Consider the following 27,117-nt stretch of genomic DNA (forward strand, 5'->3'; position numbering starts at 1 on the left):
AAATTATTAATCATTATTTGTTTGACTTTATCAGTAACACTTGAATCCTTTAAAACTATTGATTACTGATAAGTAGGCTTTTGTGCTGGAATGAGCTCCTGTCCTATGTTGGCACGGTTTTAGTAAAATTTCATTAAAACTGCCACTAGGGGGCGAACTCTGACAGTCGTGTCTGAATGTAGTATACAATGGAAAGACGTTTTAGCCTATATATCTTTAAAATATTAAAAAAGAAAACAGACTGAGTATATGTCGTCAATACTTGTTGTTAAACAGGTATAAACAAAAGAAGCTTAGGAGCTCTGCAGTTAGGGCTACACAATAATACATGTGTTGATTTTTGTGTGCAACGTTCATAGTTGAACTATTAAAATTTGGCTTTTGCAATGTTAAAACGCAATTGTTTTTAAAAATTATAAAAGAAAATATGACTTTTCAAATAATTAAATGGCAAAATACTAGATTCAAGATGATTTTTGAAATTAGTTTTTTTATATAAACTATAAACAACATAAGTTATAACATATATAATAATATATATAATAGGTAAAAGTAAAAATGTATAAAAGGTAAAATATGTAAACATCCCAGGCCCGCATCATATAAATTTTTTTTAAATCTGGCCTTCAAAGAAGAGTAGTTGAAGAGCCCTGTTTTACACTTTCAGTGTGACTAAACTATGTCTATCTGTCTGTCTGTCTGTGGATGAATTCCAAACAGTGTTTTAACACACGCACGTATTTCAAGTAGAAGTGTTGTTTTTCATCGTTCCTTTCACCTGTAAGAACACATTTTTAGTACTGTTTCCACCATTGGAGATTTTAGGACAGGTACCTTTTTACTCTTAATACTGCATTTTTTTGGAAAGTAACAGCACTTTTAATTGGGTATGATTTTACAGTACTCTTTCCACCCCTATTTCTGCAACAGGTGGCCTATACAATATATAGTTGTATGTTTATATCTTGATTACATCCTTAACAGTGTATCATAGATGTGGATAATTTAATACATTTCTTGTAAAGTAAGGTAAGGCTTAGAAATGTAAAAATGATATTGTCACTTTTATTTTTAATTTCTTTTTTTGTGGACATTTTTTCAAAAGCATTTCGTTCAAAGTTATAGATGTGCTGGTGCCTCCACCTGCTGGAGCTGTTTGAAAGTGCAGTTAGTTCACAGTTAAAGACACCTGGAACATTACCAATAAAACACAATTTTCTTTAAGTGTCGCTCTAAGGGACAAAAAGACCCATAAAATCACAGTAAATTAACGCGTTTTTTCTTACATTCTTCTGTACAATGAATATGTATTACAATTAAATGTTAAAAGGATACGTATAAAAGGAACGTGTTTTTTAAGTGATGCTCGTTGAAATTCAGTGTGACATCAGAGCTGAGAGTGAACCGGCGGCATTCCAGCAGCCTCGTCAGTATCAAAACATACCAGTTTATTACAGCAGCACGGAAGTCACAATTCTTCCCCTTTGTTAAACTCTTTGGTTTGTAATGGCGATTGACTGAAAGGCTCATCTTCATTGAAGGCTGTTCACGAGCTCGCACGACCGCTGTAGCCCACCAAACCCATCTCACCTGGACGCGCGCGCGCGCCAACTTTAGCGATGGAGCGTAAATTGGGCCACAGGAGACAGGTTAGATTAATATCCATACCATTAACAAAAACTCATGTTTAGTTACTGCATTTTCACACACATAAGAATTAGCCATTCATAATTTTTTGTTTAAGTGTCAAGAAAACGTTCGTTTTGTATTTAAATCACGTCTGGACACTTTAATTTGAATTCAGATTGTATTAATTATTAGCTTTGCAAACACTATGTGAGAATTCATTCCATACAGTGACATTAATGCGAGTATTGAGACATTGAAATATTTTAATACAGGCGCTTGTCACCTTGAGCTACCATGGTCAAACAGTTTCTATGCACACAGTATCTATGATACAGCCTCTGTATCAAGTATCACATGTTGTCTGGTCTTACCAAGACCAAAACATATTTGCTATTGTTGAAATATAAAAAATCTTGTATGGGTGGGTTTAAAAATGGACACAACTTATCTTAGTATGTGAACTTAAAAACAGCCTCTACTATGAAGAAGCAAAAAACAAAAAGACTTAACCATAACAGTGATGTTACTTCTGGTATTTTTATTGAAGAATGGCTACTAATACCAAGCACAGTTTTACAAATGAGCTTAGTCAGTCGAATGAAAGTGGAACTAAAGTAAGTAAAACTGAACTTTCCAAACTATGCATAGGGGTTTTTTCCACTGTACTTTTTCAAATTCATTTGCTTTGGCAGTCAATAATCCCACAGCACAGAATAAGAGTGCAGATGACTGCAAGCTTCCAACTTTGTGGTTTAATGACACAAAAAATACACTGCCTATCATCCATCCATCCATCCATCCATCCATTCATTTATACACATTGGTTAACGCAATAGTGTGGGAGTAGTAGATTTGAATAGACACTTTCATGCAGCCAAGTGTAAATGGGAAACTGGGATGTGCATATCAAATAATGAAAACAAAAGCATCACTCACATAAGGCGGGCAGCAATGACATTCAGGTTTGAATATGAGATCTGACTTGTTTAGTTCTTCTCTGAACTGCATGTGATTTGTTGTTACAGGGGAGCATTGAGCTGTTAGAGGCGATTGGAGTTGTAAATGAGAATGGCATTGTAAACCCATCTATGCCACCAGTGGTAAGACCTGTAACACATCATAGCCCACATTACAAAATATAAAGTGATTAGGTTTTGATAGTTGATGAATGATGTTATCTGAGTATCACAGACTGTCACAGTCCTGTCTTGTTTTTGTCTCTTATTTGAACTTCTGTATTCTGTTGTCCATGTTTGAACTTCTGTGTAGTTCTTTTGTTCAATGGTCCTCGTTGTGTGTTGTTATCTTTTTTACCCATGAGTATATATATATATCCCTAATGTTTCCAGTATCTTTCGTTGTGGCATGTGGACGTTTCTAATTTGGAAACTAAAAACACAAATCCAAACCAGACACATTCACATGCAAAGACTGACAAAACACAATGGAAACACTAGGGATATATAGGCTGCATCCGAAAGCTCTAAAATGCTAACTTCGGGGGCAGCATCCCAAGTAATGAAGGCACCAAGGCATGTCTGAATCCAATGTTGGGTTTACTTCCTGACTCCTGATATACCTTCATTGTCCTGTCCCTTATTTCTATGCATGGACGTGCACAGGGAATGTGGTTGGTCGAGCCTTGTCAAGTTTAAAAAAATAAAATGGCGGCAAAGAAAGTGGCTGGAGCACAAATTTAGTGTAAATAAAGTAATTTTTTTTTACACTTTTTACACCTTTTAATTGCATATATAGTGAGAAATTATTGTAGTTTTTAAATATGCGATTAGTTATTATAAAGGCGTGCTCTGTTTATACTTCAAACAGAATTCCATTTTGCTGCCTATGAAGTCTGTCCGAATGCGTTTCTCTGAGCTGGCTTCATGCCTCCGAAGTAGGGATGCTCCAATTGATCGGCCGCAGATCGGTATCGGCCAATAATGGCTTTAAATGACTCGATCGGTACTCGCTAAATTTGCCGATCACGAAAATAACAAATCGGTAATCGTTATCGGATGCAAAAATCCTGATTGGAGCATCCGTTCTCCGAAGTCATTGCCTTAACAAGTCAGCTGCCTAAGCTTTCGGACGCAGCCATATACTCATGGGTTAATAAGATAACAAGACACACCTGGAAAGTAATCAGTATGAAGACCAAAATGAACAAAAGAACTACACAGAATTACAAACATGGAATAAGAGAATGCAGAACTTCAAAATGAGAGACATGGACTGGGGAAACACAATACAGGACTGTGACACAAACAATGTTTCATAGTACAGTTACAGTCCAATTATTTTAATTTATGTCATAACATTTCTTTGCTTAAATAATTGTTTAAATAAAATTATTTGAAATAAATGTTAAACCTCAGACTGTTAGTGTGCTCTTACTGTAGGCTACATACAATATATAAGCTTAAGCTATGTTCCAAATCACAGATCAAGGAATGTCATTACCTTCATATATAAACTATAGCTACATGTTGTATTTATGTAAAACAGACTACATTTCTTCAGCGATAATAATATGTTCGAGACTTTTTCTCTCCAGCCACCCCCTCTGTCATTCGATTATGTGCTGGTTGCAAAAAACTCTGATGATGAGGAGAAACACCACAGTGGGAAACAGATAGCTTTTATTGATGCTTTGAAAGCCAAGAAATTGATGATACGTGTAAGTTTCAATGTAATACAGATCTAATACTTTAGTATAAAAATATAATACCCCTGTTTAATATTAATTTTTCCCATAACTGGTTATTTTTATTGCTTTTACTACAAAAGTTTTGTTTATGTTGATTTCTGCAGTAATGATACAGTTTCTGCTTGCAGTTGCAGCTATAACAAATATATATTTATATACATAACGCATACATACATATTGTGTAACTACAGTAGTTTTAATAGTGGGGTGTTTATTATACCGTATCTGTTGTATTTGTTTATGATAACATGATTTATCAAACGACCAGCGGCAGAACGATACCAACGGTGAAGTGGTTTCCATGGTGACATGATTTTTACTTTTTCGACAGAAATTCAGAGATGATGAAAAGGTGTATTTTTGCATCAGAGCACCAAAAGTGATCTTTGAGACATACAGGTATCTCCTAAAAGTGTCTGATGCCTGTAATTGGAGTTGTGAGCAGCAGGGTACAATACCGCAATCAACCAGGTAATATATACTCTGTGATACTTTTTTTTTAGTTTTAGGGGTTGTTTACTGGCTTCAATCGCAGGTTCCCATGAGTATGGAATTTCCCCTAATTCCTCCCGAGTGCTGCAGTGATTCACGACTTAAAATGCTTGCGTTCACTACTCACTGAGATCGGTTAAATGCATTTTAAGTAAGTGCTACCATACTTGAATAATATCAGCCTTAGGCTAAATGTCTGATGCATATGTTGGAAACACTTCAGCAGATTTCGAAGTCGTCCTCTGATTGGTTGAATTAAACAGGATTTCTGGGAGATGTGTGTGTTGCAATCATAGACTGTAAAAAATGTGGACGTAGTGTACGTGACGTCACCCATAGGTTTGTGAAGAGCTGTTTTGGGGCCAATAGTAGGCAGTGCCTGCCGTTGCATCACTCACGGATAACTGAAAATGGGTAAAGAGGCGGGACGTGGGTGAAGCTGAGGTGGCTGGTTGCTGAAACCACGCCCACCTAGCTCGACTGTAGTTACAGCAGTGGCAGTTCACCCGTCACTCAAGTGCCCACGCCTTTAATTATGCAGAACTTTTAAGTCTTAAAATATTTTTAAACAGTTACAAAAAAATTCAACCCCCTCACAGTTGCCATGAAGGGCAAAATTAGCTATTTAGACCAAAAACACTTTTTGTACTAGTGTGTAAACATATTATTTTCTTCTGTAAATTTTTACTGTAAAGACATTTTAACATGGGGGTCTTTGGGGATTGAGTGACTCCCTTTTGGAGCCTGCCTCTAGCGGCCAGTCGATGAATTGCAGTTTAAGTCACTCCACAACACAAAACCGTCTGATCGAAGAAGAAAGCTTTCATGTTTACATCGGTAACAAACGCTGCATGTTTAAAAGTATGGAAGGAATTTTAACGTGTTTGCCATTGTTATCTTAAACTTTAGAGCATTCACAAATGATGGTTGCACACCGGTCTGTTATTGTGGCGACATCTCAAAGCCTCTAAATATAATTGGTTGCTTAACGTGTCAGTCATATGGCTTTTGGGCAGTCCTTGGTCATTCAAGGCAGTCATGGTTCCCGGACCTTCAGTACGAAGACTAATACTTGACAATCACGTCACCTTCACTTCACAACCATAACGACCGCGTTTACATGCACCCTAATAATGCGATTATAATGGGATTTTGTCAATACTGCGATTATACTTTACCTCATGTAAACGCAATAATTCGATAAAAATAATGCGATTAAGCTCATAATCGCAATAAGTAAAGTCGCATTAAAAGAGGTGGCGTACGCCGTTTATAATCGCAGTATGCGTCCATGTAAACGCTTTAATCGCATTTATACCGCACTAATTAAGTGCACGTGTGTTTTAGTCACGCACCTTAAGCACAAATTCGTTTTAATCTTGACATTAGGAAGTTTTACATGAACTCTGCCAACACGACTCGCTGTCAGCAGTCTGCCTTCATTCAGAAACAGCTCAAATAACACGACAGCAGTGTATAAAACCTTTAAATGACATTATAACGATAAATATATTAGTGACCACATCATAATGATAACTTCATGCTAATTCGATAAAACGAGCGCGGCATTACCTAATATTGAATATTTCTTGTAATAAAAACTTTTTTGCAATTGTTTACATGTCACTGAATATGTACATATGCTGTTCTTGTTGCATTTACACAGCGGGAAACCAGCAGATGTCCTCAACTGAATGAATGTAGTAGTTTGTGTAATAGATGTGCTGAGTGATTGGCACGTTTAGCCACTCCCATTTTGTTGTGTAAGGGGTTTCCCCGCTAACCCGGAAGTTTTCAGTAAAGAACTAATGCTGCGTTCCAGGCAACCTGTAACCCGTAACTCACGACTTCAAAACCACGACTCACGACTCTGAACTGGGAGTACATCGATCTAGTACGAGTTCACGGGTGGGAAGTCACGGGTTTGACTGCCGTTCCAGTGCACTTTCACCGGTAGAAGGATGTAAAAACACGAGTTACAGGCTGCCTGGAACGCATAAGGTCGTGAGTCGTGGTCAAACCCGTGACTTCCCACCCGTGAACTCGTACTAGATCGATGTACTCCCAGTTCAGAGTCGTGAGGCGTGGTTTTGAACTCGTGAGTTTACGGGTTACCGGTTGCCTGGAACGCAGCATTAGTATCATTGCAATAAGCGTGTCTGTCTACTTTCTTCGGTAAAATATCACAGTATATTACAGTGGCGACGAGGATGAAAGACTTGTAAGAACTGTTAGCTGCCGATTTGTTGCACTTGTCGTAATGAAATCTTAAGAGAAGGAACAAGGCACGAGTGAAAAGCGGCTAATAACCATGGCAACGATGCAGTTTGGCCGTGTGGATGAATATAAGGAATCAAAGGAGGATTTTGAATCATACATGGAACGCTTTGAACAGTGGCTGCTGGCGAATGATGTTGCAAATGAAAAAAAGGTCAGTGTGTTTCTCTCAGTGATCGGGGCAGAGACATATGGACTGTTAAAAAACTTAGTCACGCCAAGAAAGCCAAGTGAATTAACATACAAGGAGCTGAAAGACGCGCTGTTAGCGCATTACAGACCCCAACCATTGCTGATCGCGGAGCGATTTAGGTTTCAAAAACGTAACCAAAAGGAAGGGGAATCCGTGGCTGACTATATAGTGGCTTTAAAACAACTGACAGTGAACTGCGAATTCGGGCAGTATTTGAATGATGCGCTCAGAGACAGATTTGTGAGCGGACTAAATTCAGAGTCGATGCAACGCAAATTACTGAGTCAAAAGGATCTAACTTTCAACCAGGCTTGCGAAATAGCGTCATCCATAGAGCTGGCATCAAAAAACACACTGGAAATTGCGAGTAAGACCAAGGAATTACATTCAGTGAATGCAGTGAATGAAGCAAAACTTTTTCATAGAAGAGAAAAGAGCAAGTTTAAAGGAAGAGATGATGCAGACAAAGGGAAATACCAAAAGAAAGACCAAAGAAAAGAAGAAAGTTATAAATGTTACAGATGTGCTGGAAAGCATTCAGCTCGAGACTGCAGGTTTAAGAATGAAAAATGTCATGTGTGTAACAAAATAGGACACATTGCAAGAGCCTGTAGGAATAAGAGATCAGTTGGACAGACACAATATGTGGAAGCAGAAAGTGGTAATGAAGGAAAAGATGAGGAATTGGAGTTATTTGGAGTATATACAGTAGGGGTGACCCCGAATAGTCGAAGATTCGATGCATCGATAGGAGAAGCCTGATTCGACTACCAATCTCACAGTCAAATCGTCGCAGATGTGTTATGAAATGAGGATCATTCAATTTTGGCCGTATATGTGCACACATTATCTGATTTCACATATAACAGCTTTCTCACAATATATTAATATACTGCATATTATGATAATGCTGCAAATAATATGTGAAGTAGCAGCTTTCAATAAATATTTTTAAAATGCGTTAATAAATCCAACAACCCCTGTGACCGGGCTACACGTCCAAGAGGTTTCTATGTTAATAAACCATTGTCTCTTTGTTTCTACATTTAAAAGACAAAGCTGGCAAATTATATATGCCTTTCGTTCTTTTAATAATTTCTATATTTTATTTTATTTATAAATCACTCTGGGTTATCTGATTTAACTACTTGGCTTGTGTTTTGTTTCCGTGCACTTGAGGCATTTTGCATATTTGTTCTGCACTTTGTAACTTCTGACCTTATTTTATTTAAAAAATTGTATTTATTATAAACGTAAATTCTGATCTAATTTAAGTATGTAAATTTTGGATAGCTTTTCGTTGTATCGATGTTGCGCTATTGCGTGCTGGCCATGCTTGCGCATGTAATTTAGCCGAACGGGCTAGGTGCTCTGCGTCTCATATTTAGGAGTTCATCAAACTAAACATTAAAAAACGGATGTTTTTCGACGAGTATACGTTTTTAAAATGTATTTAAAACATAGTGGTTATCTTGTCAAAACAGGTAAGCCGTTTTTTTTTGTTTCGGTGATGAAACGGAAGTATCTGCACCGAACCTATTTCTGCCTGACACGAATGTCTTTCTTGTGATTTAATATTATGGTGGGTCGGTGTTCACTTTCAAATGATAGCAAAGAGATTCCTGAAATAAATAATATCATCCGGTCTTTCTGTATCTAAAGTTAATACAGAATCATCCGGTCTTTCTGTATCTAAAGTGAATACAGAGATGATCAAAGTCAAAGCAAGCAAGCAGGTATTTCTGTGCTAAATAATAACGCGTAGTGTCTATAAAATCATTAATTTCAGTGTTTTTCTTGTTATAAATTAACGTTTAATTAATTGTATATAAAGATTAGTTTTAATCATTTACAGTCACAATCACAAATTATTTGTCATTTCTCATTTGTCGGTTTTTTTTGGTCATGACTGCTTTGACGCGCTATCTCCAAATTAAATAAAAACACTGAATTGTAGCCGGAGTTTCCAAGGCAGGATCACCTTTGTTATTTTTTTAGGTTTAGTTATCAAAATGTATTTTTGTGTGATGTTCTGTAGATCGTGGCTTTAAAATGTTATGAGGAATAATTAAACAAATGTTGCCTTACATTTGACCTTAAATATATATATATATATATAAATGCATCGTCAGTTTTGTCTTCGTTTATAACTTGAAAGACAGTTTTGGTCACTTTATCAGAAAGTTGTTTATGTGTGCTGCTTGTGAAAGAAAATAAAAGTTACCAATTTGTACCTGGTCTGGCCCCCTCCCAACCCATGCACACAAACATAGATGATTCGACTATCGGTCGACTATGGAAAGATTCGACAATTCTGATTCGAATATGTAAATCCTTAGTCGAGGACACCCCTAATATACAGTCTATACAACCTCTATTGGACAGAAAGGAATTGTGGTGAATGTGAAATTGGATGGAAAGGGCATGGATATGCAGATGGACACAGGAGCAGCAGTGTCGTTGATATCAGAACTGGCATACAAAGAGTCCCTGTCTTACATACCCATAAATAAAACAAGCATACAGCTAACTACATATTCAGGTGAGAAAATTCCATTACTGGGATCCATAAATGTACCAGTGCAATATGGAAGCCAAAAGGAGACTATGCCATTGGTTATTGTGAAGGGAGAAAGACCAGCCCTGCTGGGCCGAAATTGGCTGGAGAAGATTCAGTTAGATTGGCAAAGCATTTTCATGGTGGAGAAAGCTGAAGTGATCTCGGATCCAGAAGTAAAAGCAGTGCTGAGACGACACTCAGAAGTGTTTTCTGATAAGCCAAGTGCAATTAAGGATTTTAAAGCTACCATTCGAGTCCGTCAAGATGCAACTCCAATTTTTCGGAAAGCCAGACCGGTCCCTTATGCATTACGAGAAGCCGTGGAAGAGGAACTTAAAAGACTGGAAAAAGCAGGTATAATATCCAAGACAGAAAGAAGTGAGTGGGGAGCGCCTATTGTGGTCGTGCCTAAGAGTGATAAGTCCATCCGCATCTGCGGTGACTATAAAGTCACAATAAACCAGAACCTGGAAGAGGAAACATATCCACTCCCGAACACAGAGGATTTGTTCGCTAAGCTGGCAGGTGGAACGTTGTTTAGTAAACTGGACTTAGCGCATGCATACCAGCAATTGAAATTAGACCCACACTCAGAAAAATACCTGAACATAAATACACATCAAGGACTGTACAGATATCATCGTCTCAGTTACGGAGTGGCCAGTGCTCCTTCAATCTTTCAGGCTGTCATTGACCAAATTCTACAAGGGCTGGATCAGGTCACCTGTTTTTTTGATGACATTCTTATCACTGCCAGCTCAAAAGACGAGCATATAAAAAGACAAAATGAGTATTTGGGGCACCGCATTGACAAAGAGGGTCTGCATCCAACTGAGGAAAAAGTGACCGCAATTGTTAATGCCCCAAAACCAAACAATGTGACGGAGCTTCGGTCTTTTCTGGGCTTATTAAATTACTATGGTCGATTTTTGCAAAACCTATCCAGTCGACTACAACCATTACACAACCTGTTAAAGCAAAATCAGCCTTGGAAATGGACAGCTGCTTGTGAGAAGTCTTTTGAGGAAGCTAAACAGCTTTTGCTCAGCAGCACAGTACTGGTGCATTATGATGGCAGTCGACCTTTGAAGCTAGCATGTGACGCATCACCTTACGGGGTTGGTGCGGTAATTTCCCACATTATGGAAAATGGAGAAGAGCGCCCAATAGCTTTTGCATCCCGTACATTGACCGAGACAGAAAAAAAATATGCCCAGATAGAACGGGAAGCCCTGTCCATCATATATGGAGTAAAGAAGTTTCATAAGTATATCTATGGACGTAAGTTCACTCTCATAACTGACTACAAGCCTCTACTGGCAATACTGGGTCCAAAGGCAGCGATACCAACTCTGGCAGCCCTTCGAATGCAGCGTTGGGCTTTGATTCTAATGGCTTATAATTATGACATTGAGTACCGCAAGTCGGCTGACCATATGAATGCAGATGCAATGTCCAGACTACCAACCGTGGGCAAAGACCATATAGGAGAGGAAGGAAATGTTTTCTACTTTTCCCAGTTAGATGAGCTCCCTGTGTCTGCAAATGACATAGCACAAGCAACTCGAAAAGATCCAACATTGTGTAAAGTGTGGAACTATACAGTAAATGGATGGCCCAACTATGTGTCAGAGGAGTGTTTGAAACCATACTTCATACGCAGGAATGAACTGTCGGAGGAACAGGGCTGTGTCCTGTGGGGAATGCGTGTCGTAATTCCACCCAAATACAGACTAAGACTATTGGACGAACTTCATAATGAGCACCCTGGAATCTGTCGTATGAAAGCCTTGGCTTGTAGCTTCCTGTGGTGGCCAGGTTTAGATGGCTGCATTGAAGAGAAGGTGCGGAGCTGTCATTGCTGTCGGGCAGTTCAGAAATCGCCTGCTGTGGCCCCTCTTTATCCGTGGCGATGGCCGGAACGCCCATGGCAATGGATCCACATTGACTTCGCCGAGAAAGATAAGCAGTTTTTCTTAGTGGTGATTGACAGCCATTCGAAATGGTTAGAGGTGGTTCCAATGTCATCAATCACCTCTTCACTGACCATTGATGCACTCCGAGGGTTCTTCGCAGCTTACGGGTTACCTGAGGAGGTGGTGTCTGACAATGGACCACAGCTCATTTCTTTGGAGTTCACCGAGTTCCTAAAGAGAAATGGTATAAAGCATACCAGAGTGCCTGCCTATCATCCAGCCTCAAACGGTGCTGCGGAAAGGTCGGTTCAAATACTGAAACAATCACTTCTAAAAAGTGTGGTTGGAAATCAGGGCAAACAGGTACTTTCACTTAAGCACAAATTGGCAAATTTCTTGATAATGTACCGTAGTACACCTCATACAGTCACAGGAAAAACACCAGCGGAGCTGTTTCTTAAGCGCCACATCCGAACACGGTTTTCTCTGTTGAAGCCTGATCTTGCTAAGCATGTTCAAGAAAAACAGCAGGAACAAAAGAAACAGCATGACAGAGGAAAAAAAGTTTTAAGATCTTATGTGGAGGAAGAACCGGTACGAGTCAGAAATTTCAGAGGAGGACAAGAAAAATGGAACAGTGCAACAGTGATTGAGCGGAAGGGCCCTGTGGGTTATTGTGTGCAGGAGGGTCAAAGAAGGCGTACTGTGCATGTGGACCAGATGTTGCAAAGAAACTTTGCTGAAGGATTTCCTGTGCATGAGAAGCCAGAGAACCCAAATCCAAGTGTCACAGATGACAGTAGGGGAGCTATGAACTTTCCTATAGTCAGAGACAGCTCCATGCAAATAAATGAGCCTGAGATATCTGAAAATCCAGAGCCTTTGATGACACATGAACCAGTGAGTGAAACACCCTCTGCTGAGGCAGTTCGTAGATATCCACAGAGGGTTCGTACTGCTCCAAAGAAGCTAGACTTATAAGTTATGGTGATATATGTGTTTTCGAGTGCTAGTGTTTTATGTCTAAGGACAACAAACCAACAAGTTAAGTAAATGTTACTTAAACAAGGCTAATTGTAACAATGGTGGTATTGTTCTTGCCCTGTTGTGAGATGTATGTTAAATTGTTTATTTCTAAAAAGAAGATGTTTAAGTCTTAAGGGGAAGGAGTGTAATAGATGTGCTGAGTGATTGGCACGTTTAGCCACTCCCATTTTGTTGTGTAAGGGGTTTCCCCGCTAACCCGGAAGTTTTCAGTAAAGAACTAAGTATCATTGCAATAAGCGTGTCTGTCTACTTTCTTCGGTAAAATATCACAGTATATTACAGTTTGTGTAATAATACCATACCTTTTGGCGTAGTCAGTGTGGTAGAAAAATTTCACAGCATCAGCGCTGGATACCTGAGGGAATTTTATGTTATAAACCTCAGCAATGAATGAGCTTTCTGCTGCATTTTAAGTGCGTGTGCACTTCAAGTTCAAATAGATTTGATTGGCTGTCAATGGTTTATCGTTCATCATGTGCCAAAATCGCTATCGTTATAGTTGTTGTGTGAGCTCTGCTATTATCTTTAATATGAAACGATTTTTAAAACTATATTTTTATATCATGTGAACGCCCTTTACAGGCACTGTCATATTTATATCTTCATCACGGCACCGGATAATGAAATACATCTATAACAACGTGTTTGTCATTTAACGTAAGTAAATTAAAACAGTGGACCATATATGTGAGTTCATCATTTGTGCTCTGCATTGAACTTTGTGTGAATAATCCGAAAATAAAAACTGCATGTAAACCGGAGTGAAGAGGTTAGCTCCAGTCATGTAAACATCTTACTGCGATTAAGACCTTACGCGCCTTATTGGAAATAATCGCATTTTTGGTGTGCATGTAAACGTGGTCAAATGAGTTTATTAACACGTTTCCAACTAAGTTTACAGTCCAGGGTCAGCTGTAAAAATAAACATACATCATTGTCTGTCCAAAACAAAGTTGCTCAGTGCTGTTGCCATATTGATTATTTGTTTGTTTATTTTGAACGTCATTCCAGCATCTATGGCTATTGCTGTATTCCAGTGCTGCCTAATGATAAGTCACGACTATTCGTTTGCAGAATAAAAGTTTTTGTTTACATAATTATTATACACAGTACATCAACAAATATGGTGTATATATAAATAAAAACACATCTATGTATAATTTTAAGGAAAAATATATATTGATATAATAAATATTTATATTTATATGATATAAATGAAATGTAAATATACAAATGTTTATACAGATGCAAATATTTCTTAAATATATACATGCATGTGTGTGCACTTACATATACATAATTATTATACTCATTACACACACATTTAATATGTAAATAAAAACTTTTATTCTGCAAATGATTAGACTCGTGACAGATTGTTGTTAGACAGCTCTACTATATTCATGGCGAGAATTGGTTAATCCAACCACAAGTTTTCAATTCACCTAACCTGAATGTTTTGGGAGGAAACCAGAGTAGCCGGATTAAACCCAAACTGACACAGGGAGAACATGCAAACTCAGTTTAGTTCAGGGCTTTATTAATCCCCTTGGAGCAACAGTTGTGCTTTATAGACAGCAAAACATAATGTATACATCCAAAAAACTATCAGTTATATTTATTACACAAAGAAATTGCTTCACTAAAACACAGCTTAAGAACAGGTTAGCCAAGTTAAGCAAGTTACTATGGTGACGAACACCGCTTAAAACCAACCTACTTTCATGGTACCCAAAACTCAGGGTTGACACAAACTGAACTTTTCTAAAGCAGTTTTATGGTACAGGCCCCAGATCTTGTGTTTAATGAACCCATAAGCAATCTGGGAATATGGAATATCATAAAAAGGCACACACATACGCACATTTAATATGGGTATTTATACACAGACTATCAAAGTGAACAAGGGACACACAGTTAGGGTGGGGCAACAATGACAAAATTACAAACAAACATGAACCGTGACTACAACAGAAAGTGACAAGAAGTAAAAAATTAATGACGTGTCAACCAACTTAAAACACAGATACAAGACATACATACATACATTTAAATAATTCAGTAGAAGAGGTCATTCATTATTGCTATTGATTGATTCTGTTTCAGGATTCGTATTGTTGATTTTATACTGCATCACACCAGCATTAATTCAGACGGTGAGTAATGCATCTTGCTTACTGCACATTACACATTATTGATGTCTAAGCATGTGAATGGTTTCTCTAGAAGTTAATATCAAGTCTTTCCTCTACCCATTTTCTAGGTGTATCAGAATATCTGCCAGATCTCATGAAACAAAACGTTTTTGAGACTCATTTCTGCTTACATGAGGTTGGCACGCAGCCTTTTTTTTAAACTTGTGGCACACACAGCAGGTCCATTATATGCAAACGAGTTGAAAAGGAAGTCTGTGTGAGGGTATTTCTGGGTGTTAATCACACATGTATTAATATTCTCATTTGACATATTCAGAAAGCAGACAAAATGAAAATTGATAAATATTAATCTAAAAGAAAATGTAGCTTATTGATCACTGATCAGTCACAACATATAAGCAGTTCCATCAATTCCAATAACAAAGCAAAAATGGAAAAAACTGAACACTTTAACACTTTTAAACACTTTGGCATACAATGAAAGTAAATGGTTTCCTGGGAATATCCTATATCTAAACAAGTACCACAGTAGTCATCATTTGACTACTAAAGTGTAGTCTTATAAAGACAGAAATATCTTTGTATGACTTTCTGGGACAGAAAATAAAATGTAATTAAAATTAACACCACATTACATTGTGTTTGTCTTCAGAAACTTAACATTGTTGATTTGTGAACTCAGAAAGTGTTTTGTTGGTATTGTTTTACACTAATGTTAGATCATTTATCACATATATGTTTATGCATTTTTTGTGTTACACACTACAGTCTCTTATAATAATCTAAAACCAATATCTTTGTTTACTCTCATTTCTAGAAAAAAGACCAAAGGGAGCTGAAGCAAACCTGGGCTCGATGGTCCGCTTGTTTTCGGGGACAGCCAATAACCAACGTCAGGTTCTCTTAACTAATTCACTTTAACACACTTCTTTATTGAAGACATATTTTCATTCATTTAAAAATATGAAGTAGGCTATGTTCAAAGGATACACACATGATGATTTGAATTTATGAAATGAAAGGAATAGTTCACCAGAAAATAAAAATTGTGTCATAATTTTTTTACTCTCATGTTGTTAGAAACCTGTCTAAATATATTTGTTCTGATGAATATTTTCAGGAATGTTTGTAACAAAACCGATCATGAGCCCCATTCACTTCCACAGTAGGTGGAAATTATACTATGGAACTAAATGGGACTCATAAACGGTTTGGTTACAAACATTCCTCAAAATACCTTCCTTCGTGTTCATCAGAACAAAGGAATTTATAAAGGTTTGTAACAACGTGAGAGTGAGTAAATAATGACAGAACTTTCATTTTTGTGTGAACTATCCCTTGAATGTTTCGATTACAAAACAAACAGTTACACTCTACAAAAATGCTGGGTTAAAAATTACTCAATGCTGTTGGGTTGTTGTTACCCAACCATGGGTTGTGCTGTAAAAATTAAGCTGTAATATTGTGTCTGTCCAAACATGAGAAGACACAGGATCTAAGTGCAGATGATGACTTTAGTAAAATAAAACATGAATATAAATTCAGACATGACGATGGAATCCTTGGCAAAGACAATGACCGTAAACAGGAACAAACACACAGGAACTACATTTATTCAATAACCAACAAAGGACAATGGAAACATGAGGGACCCTATTTTAACGATCTTAGTGCATTGTCTAAAGCGCATGGTCTAAACGGGCGTGTCCGAACCCAATTTTGCTAATTTAAGGACGGGTAAAATGGTTTATGTGCCAAGCGCACGGCCTAAAAGGGTTGTTCATATTTTCGTAATGAGTAATGGGTGTGTTTTGGGCGTAACATGCAATAAACCAATGAGAGTCTCAGCTCTTATCCCCTTTAACTCTTTCGCCGCCATTGACGAGATATCTCGTCAATCAAGAGAAAACGCTTCCCTGCCAATGACGAGATTTTCCGTCTTTCCGCAATACCACTATTATATATCCTTCCGCAACTTTTTAAACCCGGAAGTATTGCCCTATGGCAAGCGGCTGCATGTCCGTGTCTGTTATAAAGATCGCTCTGAATGGGATATCTATGAAAAGTCCGTCACAAAAATGGAATTATGCTTTTTGCTCAAAATGTGGTGTTTTTGCAGAAACCTACCCATATTCAAAAGCTGATTACAAAAGAACCACTGAAGGTAGGATGAAACGGGGTTTTTAGTTTGAAAGCAGAGGGTCTGTTCTTTCATTTGTTATATTTTATGTTTATATATTTAAAGAAAAAAAATTTCTGGAAGTCATTAAACTTTGGTGAAAATCATGAAAAACGCTGGCGCTGGCTGGCAACTTTTTTTTTTTAAATGCTGGCGGTGAAAGAGTTAAAAGCCAGTTGCACCTGGCGCCATGCCTAATCCATATTCAGATGGCGGAATTTCTAAACCACCAGTTTAAGATTAATGTTAAAAAATTGTGTTGCTTTTATTTGTATTGAAATTATTATTTTTTTTTTATTAAAACCTTTAAAAGCCATTTTCTTTCAGTCATGGAAGTAAAAATAGCAAGCTTTTAATTGCTGTATAATGTATTGATATCCTACATAATCATTGTAATCTCATATTATAATTTGCAAATATGCAAGAAAAGGTTTGTACTCTAAAAATACAAACAAGAGATAAAGAAATTTTTTCAAACGTGCGGAGAGCCGAAGCGTTTCAGCACTCGGACAGCGCCATGGGATTTTTTAAAAAGCATTACTTAAAAATGGTTCTCATCTCACCATATCCACAGGTACAGTGTCATCGTTTACAATAAATTAGAGGTCGCATTTAAAAAAACCATTAGAAATAGATGCAATTGTTTAAATGAAAGCATTTATTTACACACCTCGTTTTCAGACCAGAACGCCCATGAGCACAAAATTGGGTGCATATGCATTTGCTATTTAAAAAACGTGGCGGTAAGCGTGAAAATTATCATTCCGCCGGGTTTAAACCAGCAAAAGACACTTGCGTCGCACATTGCGCCGGGTATATGATAGAGCTCCATAGCTATATATATGGACAGCAAACAAATGGGAACATGACAACTAATATAAGAGACACATATGGCAGTGAACAATATCAAAATAAAAGACATGAAAATGAGAACTTTAAAATAAAAGACATGAACAATTAACAAAAAATTGGGTAATTTTTAATCCAGCAGGATGTTCTTTACAATATTTACCCAGCATGGGTTCAAATGAATATAAAATAAAGGAATATAATATAAAGGTCTGATTATTATTTTTTTAGTTATTGCTAATGTGTTTTAAATTTTCAAAAATACCATATACCCAATATATTTAATCCTATATATTTAATTCCTTACAAATTTGCCTGTACTTCTCTGTATTTACTACAATGCAACTTAGAAATTGACTATAGAAATAATTTGGGATTATAATTAATTCATTGGATGTGTTTCTAGGAACTATCTTGGTGAGAAGGTGGCACTCTACTTCCTGTGGCTGGGTTGGTACACATTCCTGTTGATTCCTGCTTCTGTGATTGGTCTCATAGTTTTCTTATATGGCCTGGCCTTCTTCAGCACAAGTCCTCTTATGTGAGTAAACAAGTGGCTGTTGAACTGTTTTGGTCATGCCCCCTTTAAAGGTCACATTGTTTCTGATCACATTTTTTTAAACCCTAGTTAGTGTGTGATGTTGCCATAATAGCATAAATAATACCTGTAAAATGATAAAGCTCAAAGTTCACTGGCAGGCGATATATTTTCTTTAGCAGAATTCGCCTTTTAAAGCCTACATATACAGATAAAAGAAAATTGTGTGAAAAATACCGTGTTTTTTACACGTGAAACATGAACACATGTTATATTGCGCACTGTGAACACAATCAAAGCTTCAAAAACACGAAAAGAACAGGACCTTTAAACCTATGAAAAAATTGGCACCCTCCCAGCACCAACATGCACCATAAACCAGTACTTATTTTTCTTTTTCACTTATTTTTTTCTTTTCCTTTTACAATCCTAAACATCGGTCCAAGTATAAAATGTGCTCCAGTGTGAACCCGCTAACCTCAGAGAGAGAGAGAGAGAGAGAGAGAGAGAGAGAGAGAGAGAGAGAGAGAGAGAGAGAGACTGTAGCACTACTTACCAGCGCTCGTTGCTTTTGATGTAAAGTGTTTGCCCTTGTAATTGCAGTAAAGGGAACAATGGGAACAAGTTGGCCTATCAGTATTTATGTTTAATTTGTTCTAGTTTTATATTATCAGGAATGAAGCAAAACTGAACAAGCAGTCGGTAACAAATGCTCCAAATGAAGTGTACTTTATTTACAAAACAAGAACAAAAACAGAAACAAGGTAATCCTCGAACGGAGACAGAATCCAACAATGACTCATAAAGCACAACTGAAACACTACGGCAGTTTATACACATCTGTAAGATAACAAGACACATCTGAACTTTAAAAAACATATTGTGAAATTCACAGTAATTACCTGGCAGCCATTAACAAATAACTTACTTTAGAATATAGCACAGCAAGTTATTTGTCAATGGCTGCCAGTTAACTATTGTGATTTATTTTACTGTCATATTTTTTATTATATAGTTTATTATATTAGTTTAAAAGCATTTTTTTTTTGTTTCATCTGACCATAGAACCCATTCCGTTTGAAGTTCCAGTAGTGTCAGTTACTTTTCCGATGTTCTACGATAAAAAATAGCTTTTTTAGCAGCAAACACCCAACATTAGTTTGGTGCACACAGGGGTAAAATGTACCCCATGTGTAAAATGAAATATATTGCTGTATCTTTCTTGTTATGGGCCTATTTTTCTGCTGGAGGTCTTGGACATCTTGATCAGATACATGGCATCATGGATTCTATGAAATACCAACAGATAAAAAAATCAAAACCTGACTGTCCCTGTGAGAAATCATATAATGGGCCATGGTTGGATCTTCCTTCAGGGCAATGATCCAAATCAAACATCAAAACTAACACAAAAATGAGTCACTGAGCAAAAAACGAAGCTTCTGCCATGACAATCCCAGTCCCCTACCCTGAACACTAAAGGAAGTGAGTGGGATGAACTGAAGAAGAAGCACCGACATGGAGCTGGGATCTGAAGGATCTGGAGAGATTCTGCATGAAGGAATGGTCTCTAAACTCTTGTCAGGTGTTCTCCAAACTCATCAGGCATTATAGTTGAAGACTCAGAGCTGTTCTCTTGGGAAAAGGAGGTTGCAAAAAGTATTGAATAAAAGGGTATGATTAATTGTGAGCAGTGTGTATTAGAGAAAATATTTCTCTCATAATGAGATTTTCCCCGATTTTAAAATGATTATTCTCCAATGAAAGGTTGGATTTTTGTAGATTTTTTAATTAAAGATCAAAAGTATTAATGAGCCTACAATGCAGGTAGCTAGGATACCACTTAGAATCTGGGCATAGCTGGCAGGACAGGTTACGACCTTCTTACCCAGGGCAGAGAGTCCAGGAGTCTTTGATTTTAGGTAACTGGGGAAAGGCCATCTTTGCTATACCAGGAAAAACAGGGGCTACAGGTTCAGGCATCTTGGCCATGACAGGAAGCTGAGGTGACTCAGGTTTAGCCATCTTGGCCATGACAGGAATCTCAGGGGGGTGGTCTAATGTGCTGTGGCAACATCTGGGGAATTGTGGAGCAGTGTGTGGCCCAAACACACCACAAGGTTGTAGCCACAAGAGGAAGCTCTGAAGACAGCTCAGAGACCACTGGAACAGGTACCTATGGGACCACCGAACTTGGGCCCACTGGAAAGCCAGCCACCTACACAGAAATCTGCCAAACTGGAAGCCAAACTCCTTATTACTTCTGCCATTCACAAGAAAGCACAAGTATCAACAACTACATCAAACAACGACTGACAAAAGACAATTGAAACACTATAGGGCAATTTATAAAACGTAGGACATGATGAAAAAGTTCCAAACTTGCCTCTCGCATTTGGATATACATTTTAACTTGCAGATGTTCAGGGCCATCTAAACATTAAATAGGGACCCATCTTCAGTTGTGTACCTTTGCCTCCTCAAGTGTTTCTGCCTTTTAAACACAATAAACTCTCTGCTAAGGTGGGCCCACAACAGGTTTACCAGACCTTGGTGTGGGTTTCTATCCTTTCAGGGCCCAGCTGAGGTCTTTTATTTTTAACCAGAGTCGCCGGCTGCAATATTCTGCTGTGTTTGAAGCTTGTTTGATTGTCTGGTGAAGGGTTTGCCCGAAAATACCCAACTCCTTCAGCAACTAACTAAACGGTGGATGCTGCTACAAAGCCTCTGCAGCCGACCTCCACAGGACATACCAACACTTTCCAGCAACACTGTTAAACATCTGCCATTTCCCCATAACGTAGCCTCTTCCTCTCAATTTCTTCCTCCTTAACGTCTTTCCAAGGTACTGTCAGTTCGATAAAATAGACAGACTTCAGGGCATTGTACCAAAGTACTAAATCTGGACTTTGAGTGGTGGTCACAATCTCGACTGGGACTGTGAGTCGCTGGCCTACATCAGTCGATGTTACAGGTTAGAGTTACAATAACCCTCACCGTAATCTGTCAAAATCACAGATGGCTTTCTGATCTCTCCATCACTGCTTTTACTGATCAACCTCTGCTCTCAAAAGAGTTTACTATCTTTAAGTAATGGACAAAGTCTTCCTGACAAAGCGTGATCCAATTAGACCTAGTGCAAGAACTTGTGAATTAGATCTAATCCCTGGATCTGTAGAATCTAACATGTGTGGCATAGTTGTAGTTTCTTCTGCAATCCTGTGCTTTCTTCATTGTGCAATGTCATATGAAACTTTGTATGAAGCCAGCGGCAACTTTGCTCTTGAATAATTAGCTTTTGAACATAAGTCAGATTAATTTTCTCAACGCGTCTTCTTAATTTGGTAGGTTTCGTGTGTTCACTACCAGCATTTTAAGACAGGACATACATGGGTTTCTCCTCCTCACCAATCAAATTACCATTGAAGGCGAGGAAAAGATACACTTCATGTTTTTTTCAGCATTTAGCTTTCGAAGATCCAGAACCTAACTGGGGTGACTCTAAAGAGCTTATCTAAGGCTTTCCTTTCCCTTTTGTAAACCAATTTTTTTCCACGCAATCCATCTGTTGCCAAGGTTGTACTTTTTCTGCTTGTCTCCCATGCCCCCTCCACCCAACCCTGATGTTTAAAGACCACAGGCAAAGTTATGTTACTATCACATTCCCTTAAAATATTTGAACAAAATGTGTTCTGTGTTGCAAATTATTCAAACATTTAAAAGAAGCTGGATTTTCTATTAAACCTCACATGATTCTACGTCTTTAATATTAACATTAAAACTTTTCAATTTGGAATTTTGTTTACTTAATATTACCGTGCTGTGTTGGGTTCCCAATTGATGTTCAATGCAAAATCTGTGTTTTGAAGCTAAATCAGTTAAGAACCACTGTTGTAAGTTATTGTTTTAATTGTGTGTTTATTTCGACACAGACAGGAGGTGTGCCATTCGGACACAATCATGTGCCCTCTGTGTGATAAAACATGCAATGTGTGGAAGCTTTCTGACACCTGCATGTATGCAAAGGTACAGTTCTCATTTCTTCAGTTAACTGTACACTGAGAATTCAGTCGCTTCAATCAATTGCTGCATTATTCATATATTCAAATAGATGCAATTTATTGTTAAATTTTAAAATGTAAGTGTATTTTATTTTTATTAGGAAATGTCTTGGCTCTTTGTATGCTACGTCCTACACTGATGGTGAATGCACATTGGCCGCTACCGGAAACTAGTTATTTCAGTTTATAAAGTTTTAAAAATTTATTTTTTTCTTACAAAAAAAATGTATTTACCCAATTACCCTCAAAAGGCCTTTATTAACCCCCTGGAGCCGTGTGTATTATGTCTGTAAAAGATGGATGCACTTTAAAGTCAGAAGTTATACCCTTGTCCCTGTTTACTACCATTATAAGAAGAGCCAGGATATTTTCCATAGGTCACTCACCTATGACATGTCATGTGAACATTGGATTTTAAATATGTGCTTCAGACGCAGAAGGTGTTTTCATAGCATTGCTTCGATGACACAGTGTGAGTTCAAATTAGAGTGTATTTTGGATAAATAGCTGACACTGTGAGTAATTTAAAAGGGCCTTAGGTTAAATATGTTGCCATATTAACACTGTGTCTCTTGGGCGTCATGTGCAGGTGAACCTTCTATTTGATAATGAGGGGACAGTGGCGTTTGCCATGTTTATGGCAGTGTGGGGTAAGTTTAACAGCTCTAAACCTTATTTAAGTTAAAACAAGGCAATGCAATTGCAAATGTTTATGCTTTCTTGTTAAACCTAGCCACCGTGTTTCTGGAGTTCTGGAAACATCACCGGTCCTCTTACGTGTCTGCATGGAGAGTCTTTGACTGGTGTGAAGAGGAGGTAGAGCTGTTTGGACATACTTGTAGAGACTGATGAGTTCTAACACAGGAGTTTCCCAGACAGGGTTTAGATTAATCCAGGACTAGGCCTTAGTTATGACACAAACTTTGATATTTCTCATATTTATCTACTTTAATTTAGCCCACTACTTCTCTTTTAACATTGTAGAAACTAGGGCCAGTAAGTGATACAATTAATTTTGACCGAAAGTTTAGTTAATTACAGACAGCAATACATCTTCAGAAAATGTAAATCTAGCTGTGCATGTCCTTGTATTGTGCAGGAGGAGTTGATACTGGAGATTGTGAATAATGAACACTGTCAACCCAAGATTCAGAGACATTATTATCTACGCTCTGCTATAGTTTTGGTTTTAGTCACACTCATGGTAAGAAGCTTTTAAAGAGAAATAATTAAAAAAATACTTTTCTGAGAAAATCTAACAGTTGGTTGTGTCTTGTGTTATCAGTTGTTGGTGATCATTGGTTTAACTCATGCCCTGGTGGTGTTCAGAGTTATAGCAACAGTACTGTTGGCTGAGCACAGTTCCTGGAAGGTCATTAGTGAGAACTCACAGACAGTTGCCCTGATGCTCGGAGCTGTGCTTCACTTTCTCACCATAACTGTCATGACTCGGGTAAACCTTTCTAGAACATACTCTTATGGCAATACTTACCTATTCTCTTCATATGAATTTCTACCTGAAACTTCTTTGTATGTTTTAGTATGATCTGCTTTCATCCGACTGATGTAGGGATAAGGGTGGGGTTAAGCCACTTTTCCATTGAGTTGAGTATCGCTTCAGAGTGGATGAGATTATAGGCATGTTGTTATATTTGCGCGGCCTGTTGCCATGAAATCAAACAAAATGTGGGAGCAACATCGATGGAATGCAGTGTTTCCCATGCATTAATTTATTCGTGTCCGTTCACCACAAAATCAAAATTTACCACCACAAATAGATTTTTGCACATTGTGTTTATCACTTCCTCTGACTCACAGGACAGTTTCTGTACAAACACCCATGGCATTAATCATCATGCTTTGCTGAGTCTTATTTAATATGCAAAAATGCCGTGCAGTGACGATTCTCCCAAACCAATCAGTGATTTACAGTGTTTTCACACCACATTTCAGTATCAGCTCGCTTGGAACCTCAGTTACCTAGGTGGTACTAAAAAAAGTATCGGGTACTATGTGAAATTCCTGCCCAAAAGTGAAAGTAAAATAGGTATGCTTTCTCATGAGGTCAGGGTTGGTATAGATTTATTTACACTCTAATTCAAAAAGTTACCTTTAACAAAATCTAACACCAGTTTTTATACACTATTTTTATTTTACATAAGCATTGTTTTTATTCATTTAATTATTTAAAGAAGTGGTGAATTAAGAAGTTAATTTTAACTTGAGCTTTTGTTATATATCATCGTACTTAAAGGCAGGGTATTTGATTTTGGAAAATGCTAACTTTAGCCTACTAGCACTGAAATCATAATCACACCCTCTATTCAAAACGTCATCAAAAGTTACAGATGTTAATTCTGGTTTTCTCTCCTTGCTGAGACGCTTTTTATCGTTGTTTCAAAAAAGGACATGAACGCACGGATGATGTACGATGTCTGCGTGAACAGGGTGGGCAGTGGCATGCAAAACACGTTTACAAAAATTGCATGCGTCCAATTATTACATTCGTTCCGAGGTTTGTTTTTGTCAGATGATTTGTTGAACTTGTTTTGGTCCTACAACTTGCACAGATGACATATATTTATACAAATAAATTTAAACACTTTAACATAGTGATTGCTATCAGAATGTGAGGAGATGTTCAATCAGCATAACTAAAAGTGTTTCTGGATCAAATCAGATACCCTGCCTTTAAACTTTAGAACTGAAAACGTCCTTGTCACTGAAATATCAACAGTTTTTGAAACCAAGCCCAGCGAACCCTAGGTTCTTGAATGTGCCTATTTATGAAATAGTCGATCATTTAAACAACGCCTCCACAGAAGTATATCAATGTCTACTTTGGTAGCCCCGCCCACTGTTTTGGCATGGCATAGTAGAACCTTTTACAGCCAACGTGATCAAATAGCTTGCACGCGCATTTTGGCCATGGAAGTGGTGTTGTTCCCCAGTGGTTCTAACGTGTTAGCAAGTTTTTAAAAATGGTTTCCCAGCATCAAAATGTCTGGTTGTTGCATTTGGTTTCACTAATATAATATACTAATATACATATATACACTCACCGGCCCCTTTATTAGGTACACCTGTCCAACTACTCCTTAATGCAAATTTCTAATCCGTCAATCACATGGCAGCAACTCAATGCATTTAGGCATGTAGACATGGTCAAGACGATCTGCTGCATGTCAAACCGAGCGTCAGAATGGGGAAGAAATGTGATTTAAGTGACTTTGAACGTGGCATGGTTGTTGGTGCCAGACGGGCTGGTCTGAGTATTTCAGAAACTGCTGATCTACTGGGATTTTCACGCACAACCATCTCTAGGGTTTACAGAGAATGGTCAGAAAAAGAGAAAATATCCAGTGAACGGCAGTTCTGTGGGTGCAAATTCCTTCTTGATGCCAGAGGTCAGAAGAGAATGGCCAGCCTGGTTCGAGCTGATAGAAAGGCAACAGTAACTCAAATAACCACTCGTTACAACCGAGGTATGGAGAAGAGCATCTTTGAACGCAAAACACGTTGAACCTTGAGGCGAATGGGCTACAGCAGGAAAAGACCACACCGGGTGCCACTCCTGACAGCTAAGAACAGGAAACTGAGGCTACAGTTCACACAGGCTCAACAAATTTGAACAATAGAAGATTGGAAAAACGTTGCCTGGTCTGATGAGTCTTTCTGCTGCATCATTCGGATGGTAGGGTCAGAATTTGGGGTCAACAACATGAAAGCATGGATCCATCCTGCCTTGTATCAACGGTTCAGGCTGGTGGTGGTGTAATGGTGTGGGGGATATTTTATTGGCACACTTTGGGCCCATTAGTACCAATTGAGCATCGTGTCAACACCACAACCTTCCTGAGTATTGTTGCTGACCATGTCCATCCCTTTATGATCTTCTGATGGCTACTTCCAGTAGGATATATCTTCTCAGACTGGGTTCTTGAAAATGACAAGAAGTTCACTGTACTTAAATGGCCTCCACAGTCAACAGATCTCAATCCAATAGAGCACCTTTGGGATGTGTTGGAACGGGAGATTCGCATCATGGATGTGCAGCCAACAAATCTGCAGCTACTGCAAAATGCTATCATGTCAATATGGACCAAACTCTCTAAGGAATGTTTCCAGTACCTTGTTAAATCTATGCCACGAAGGATTAAGGCAGTTCTGAAGGCGAAATGGGGTCCAACCCGGTACTAGTAAGATGTAACTAATAAAGAAGCCGGTAAGTGTATGTACGTTGATCACTGCAAAATATTGTGGAGTTCCTGGTTGTGGAAGAACACAGTAGCTGCATAATCTTCCCTTGGAATGTGCTATTAGGAATGTGTGGTATAAAGCGATAAAACAATAAAAACACCAGATTCCCTGCACCTTTATGGATAATACTAAAGGTCTGTGTCTTGATAAAATTAATTAAAACCATGTGTTTAAATTATCTTTTATGCAGGTGAATTGTAAAATAGCCATGAAGCTGACTGAAATAGGTAAGTGAAAAAGATTTACTGCAAAG

General features: G+C 38.0%; 1 protein-coding gene across 2 annotated transcripts in view; it reads left to right on the forward strand.

The window, feature by feature from the left end:
- Positions 1-1,410: 1,410 nt before the first annotated feature.
- The window catches only part of LOC135780886 (anoctamin-9), a 44,938-nt gene continuing 19,231 nt past the window's right edge, over positions 1,411-27,117 (forward strand). Inside the window, exons 1-14 of one of the 2 annotated variants that reach the window (XM_073813269.1) lie at positions 1,411-1,649; positions 2,655-2,729; positions 4,184-4,306; positions 4,668-4,807; positions 14,928-14,977; positions 15,085-15,152; positions 15,795-15,874; positions 18,412-18,546; positions 22,476-22,569; positions 23,194-23,254; positions 23,338-23,420; positions 23,704-23,808; positions 23,890-24,057; positions 27,055-27,091. In XM_073813269.1, the coding sequence (XP_073669370.1) occupies positions 1,620-1,649; positions 2,655-2,729; positions 4,184-4,306; positions 4,668-4,807; positions 14,928-14,977; positions 15,085-15,152; positions 15,795-15,874; positions 18,412-18,546; positions 22,476-22,569; positions 23,194-23,254; positions 23,338-23,420; positions 23,704-23,808; positions 23,890-24,057; positions 27,055-27,091 (1,249 nt within the window). In that variant the 5' untranslated portion in view covers positions 1,411-1,619. The remainder of the gene's footprint in view (positions 1,650-2,654; positions 2,730-4,183; positions 4,307-4,667; positions 4,808-14,927; positions 14,978-15,084; positions 15,153-15,794; positions 15,875-18,411; positions 18,547-22,475; positions 22,570-23,193; positions 23,255-23,337; positions 23,421-23,703; positions 23,809-23,889; positions 24,058-27,054; positions 27,092-27,117) is intronic. The other variant, XM_065291180.2, reaches the window with a different exon arrangement.

This window comes from Paramisgurnus dabryanus, chromosome 23 (genome assembly GCF_030506205.2).
Source record: "Paramisgurnus dabryanus chromosome 23, PD_genome_1.1, whole genome shotgun sequence".
NCBI lineage: Eukaryota > Metazoa > Chordata > Actinopteri > Cypriniformes > Cobitidae > Paramisgurnus > Paramisgurnus dabryanus.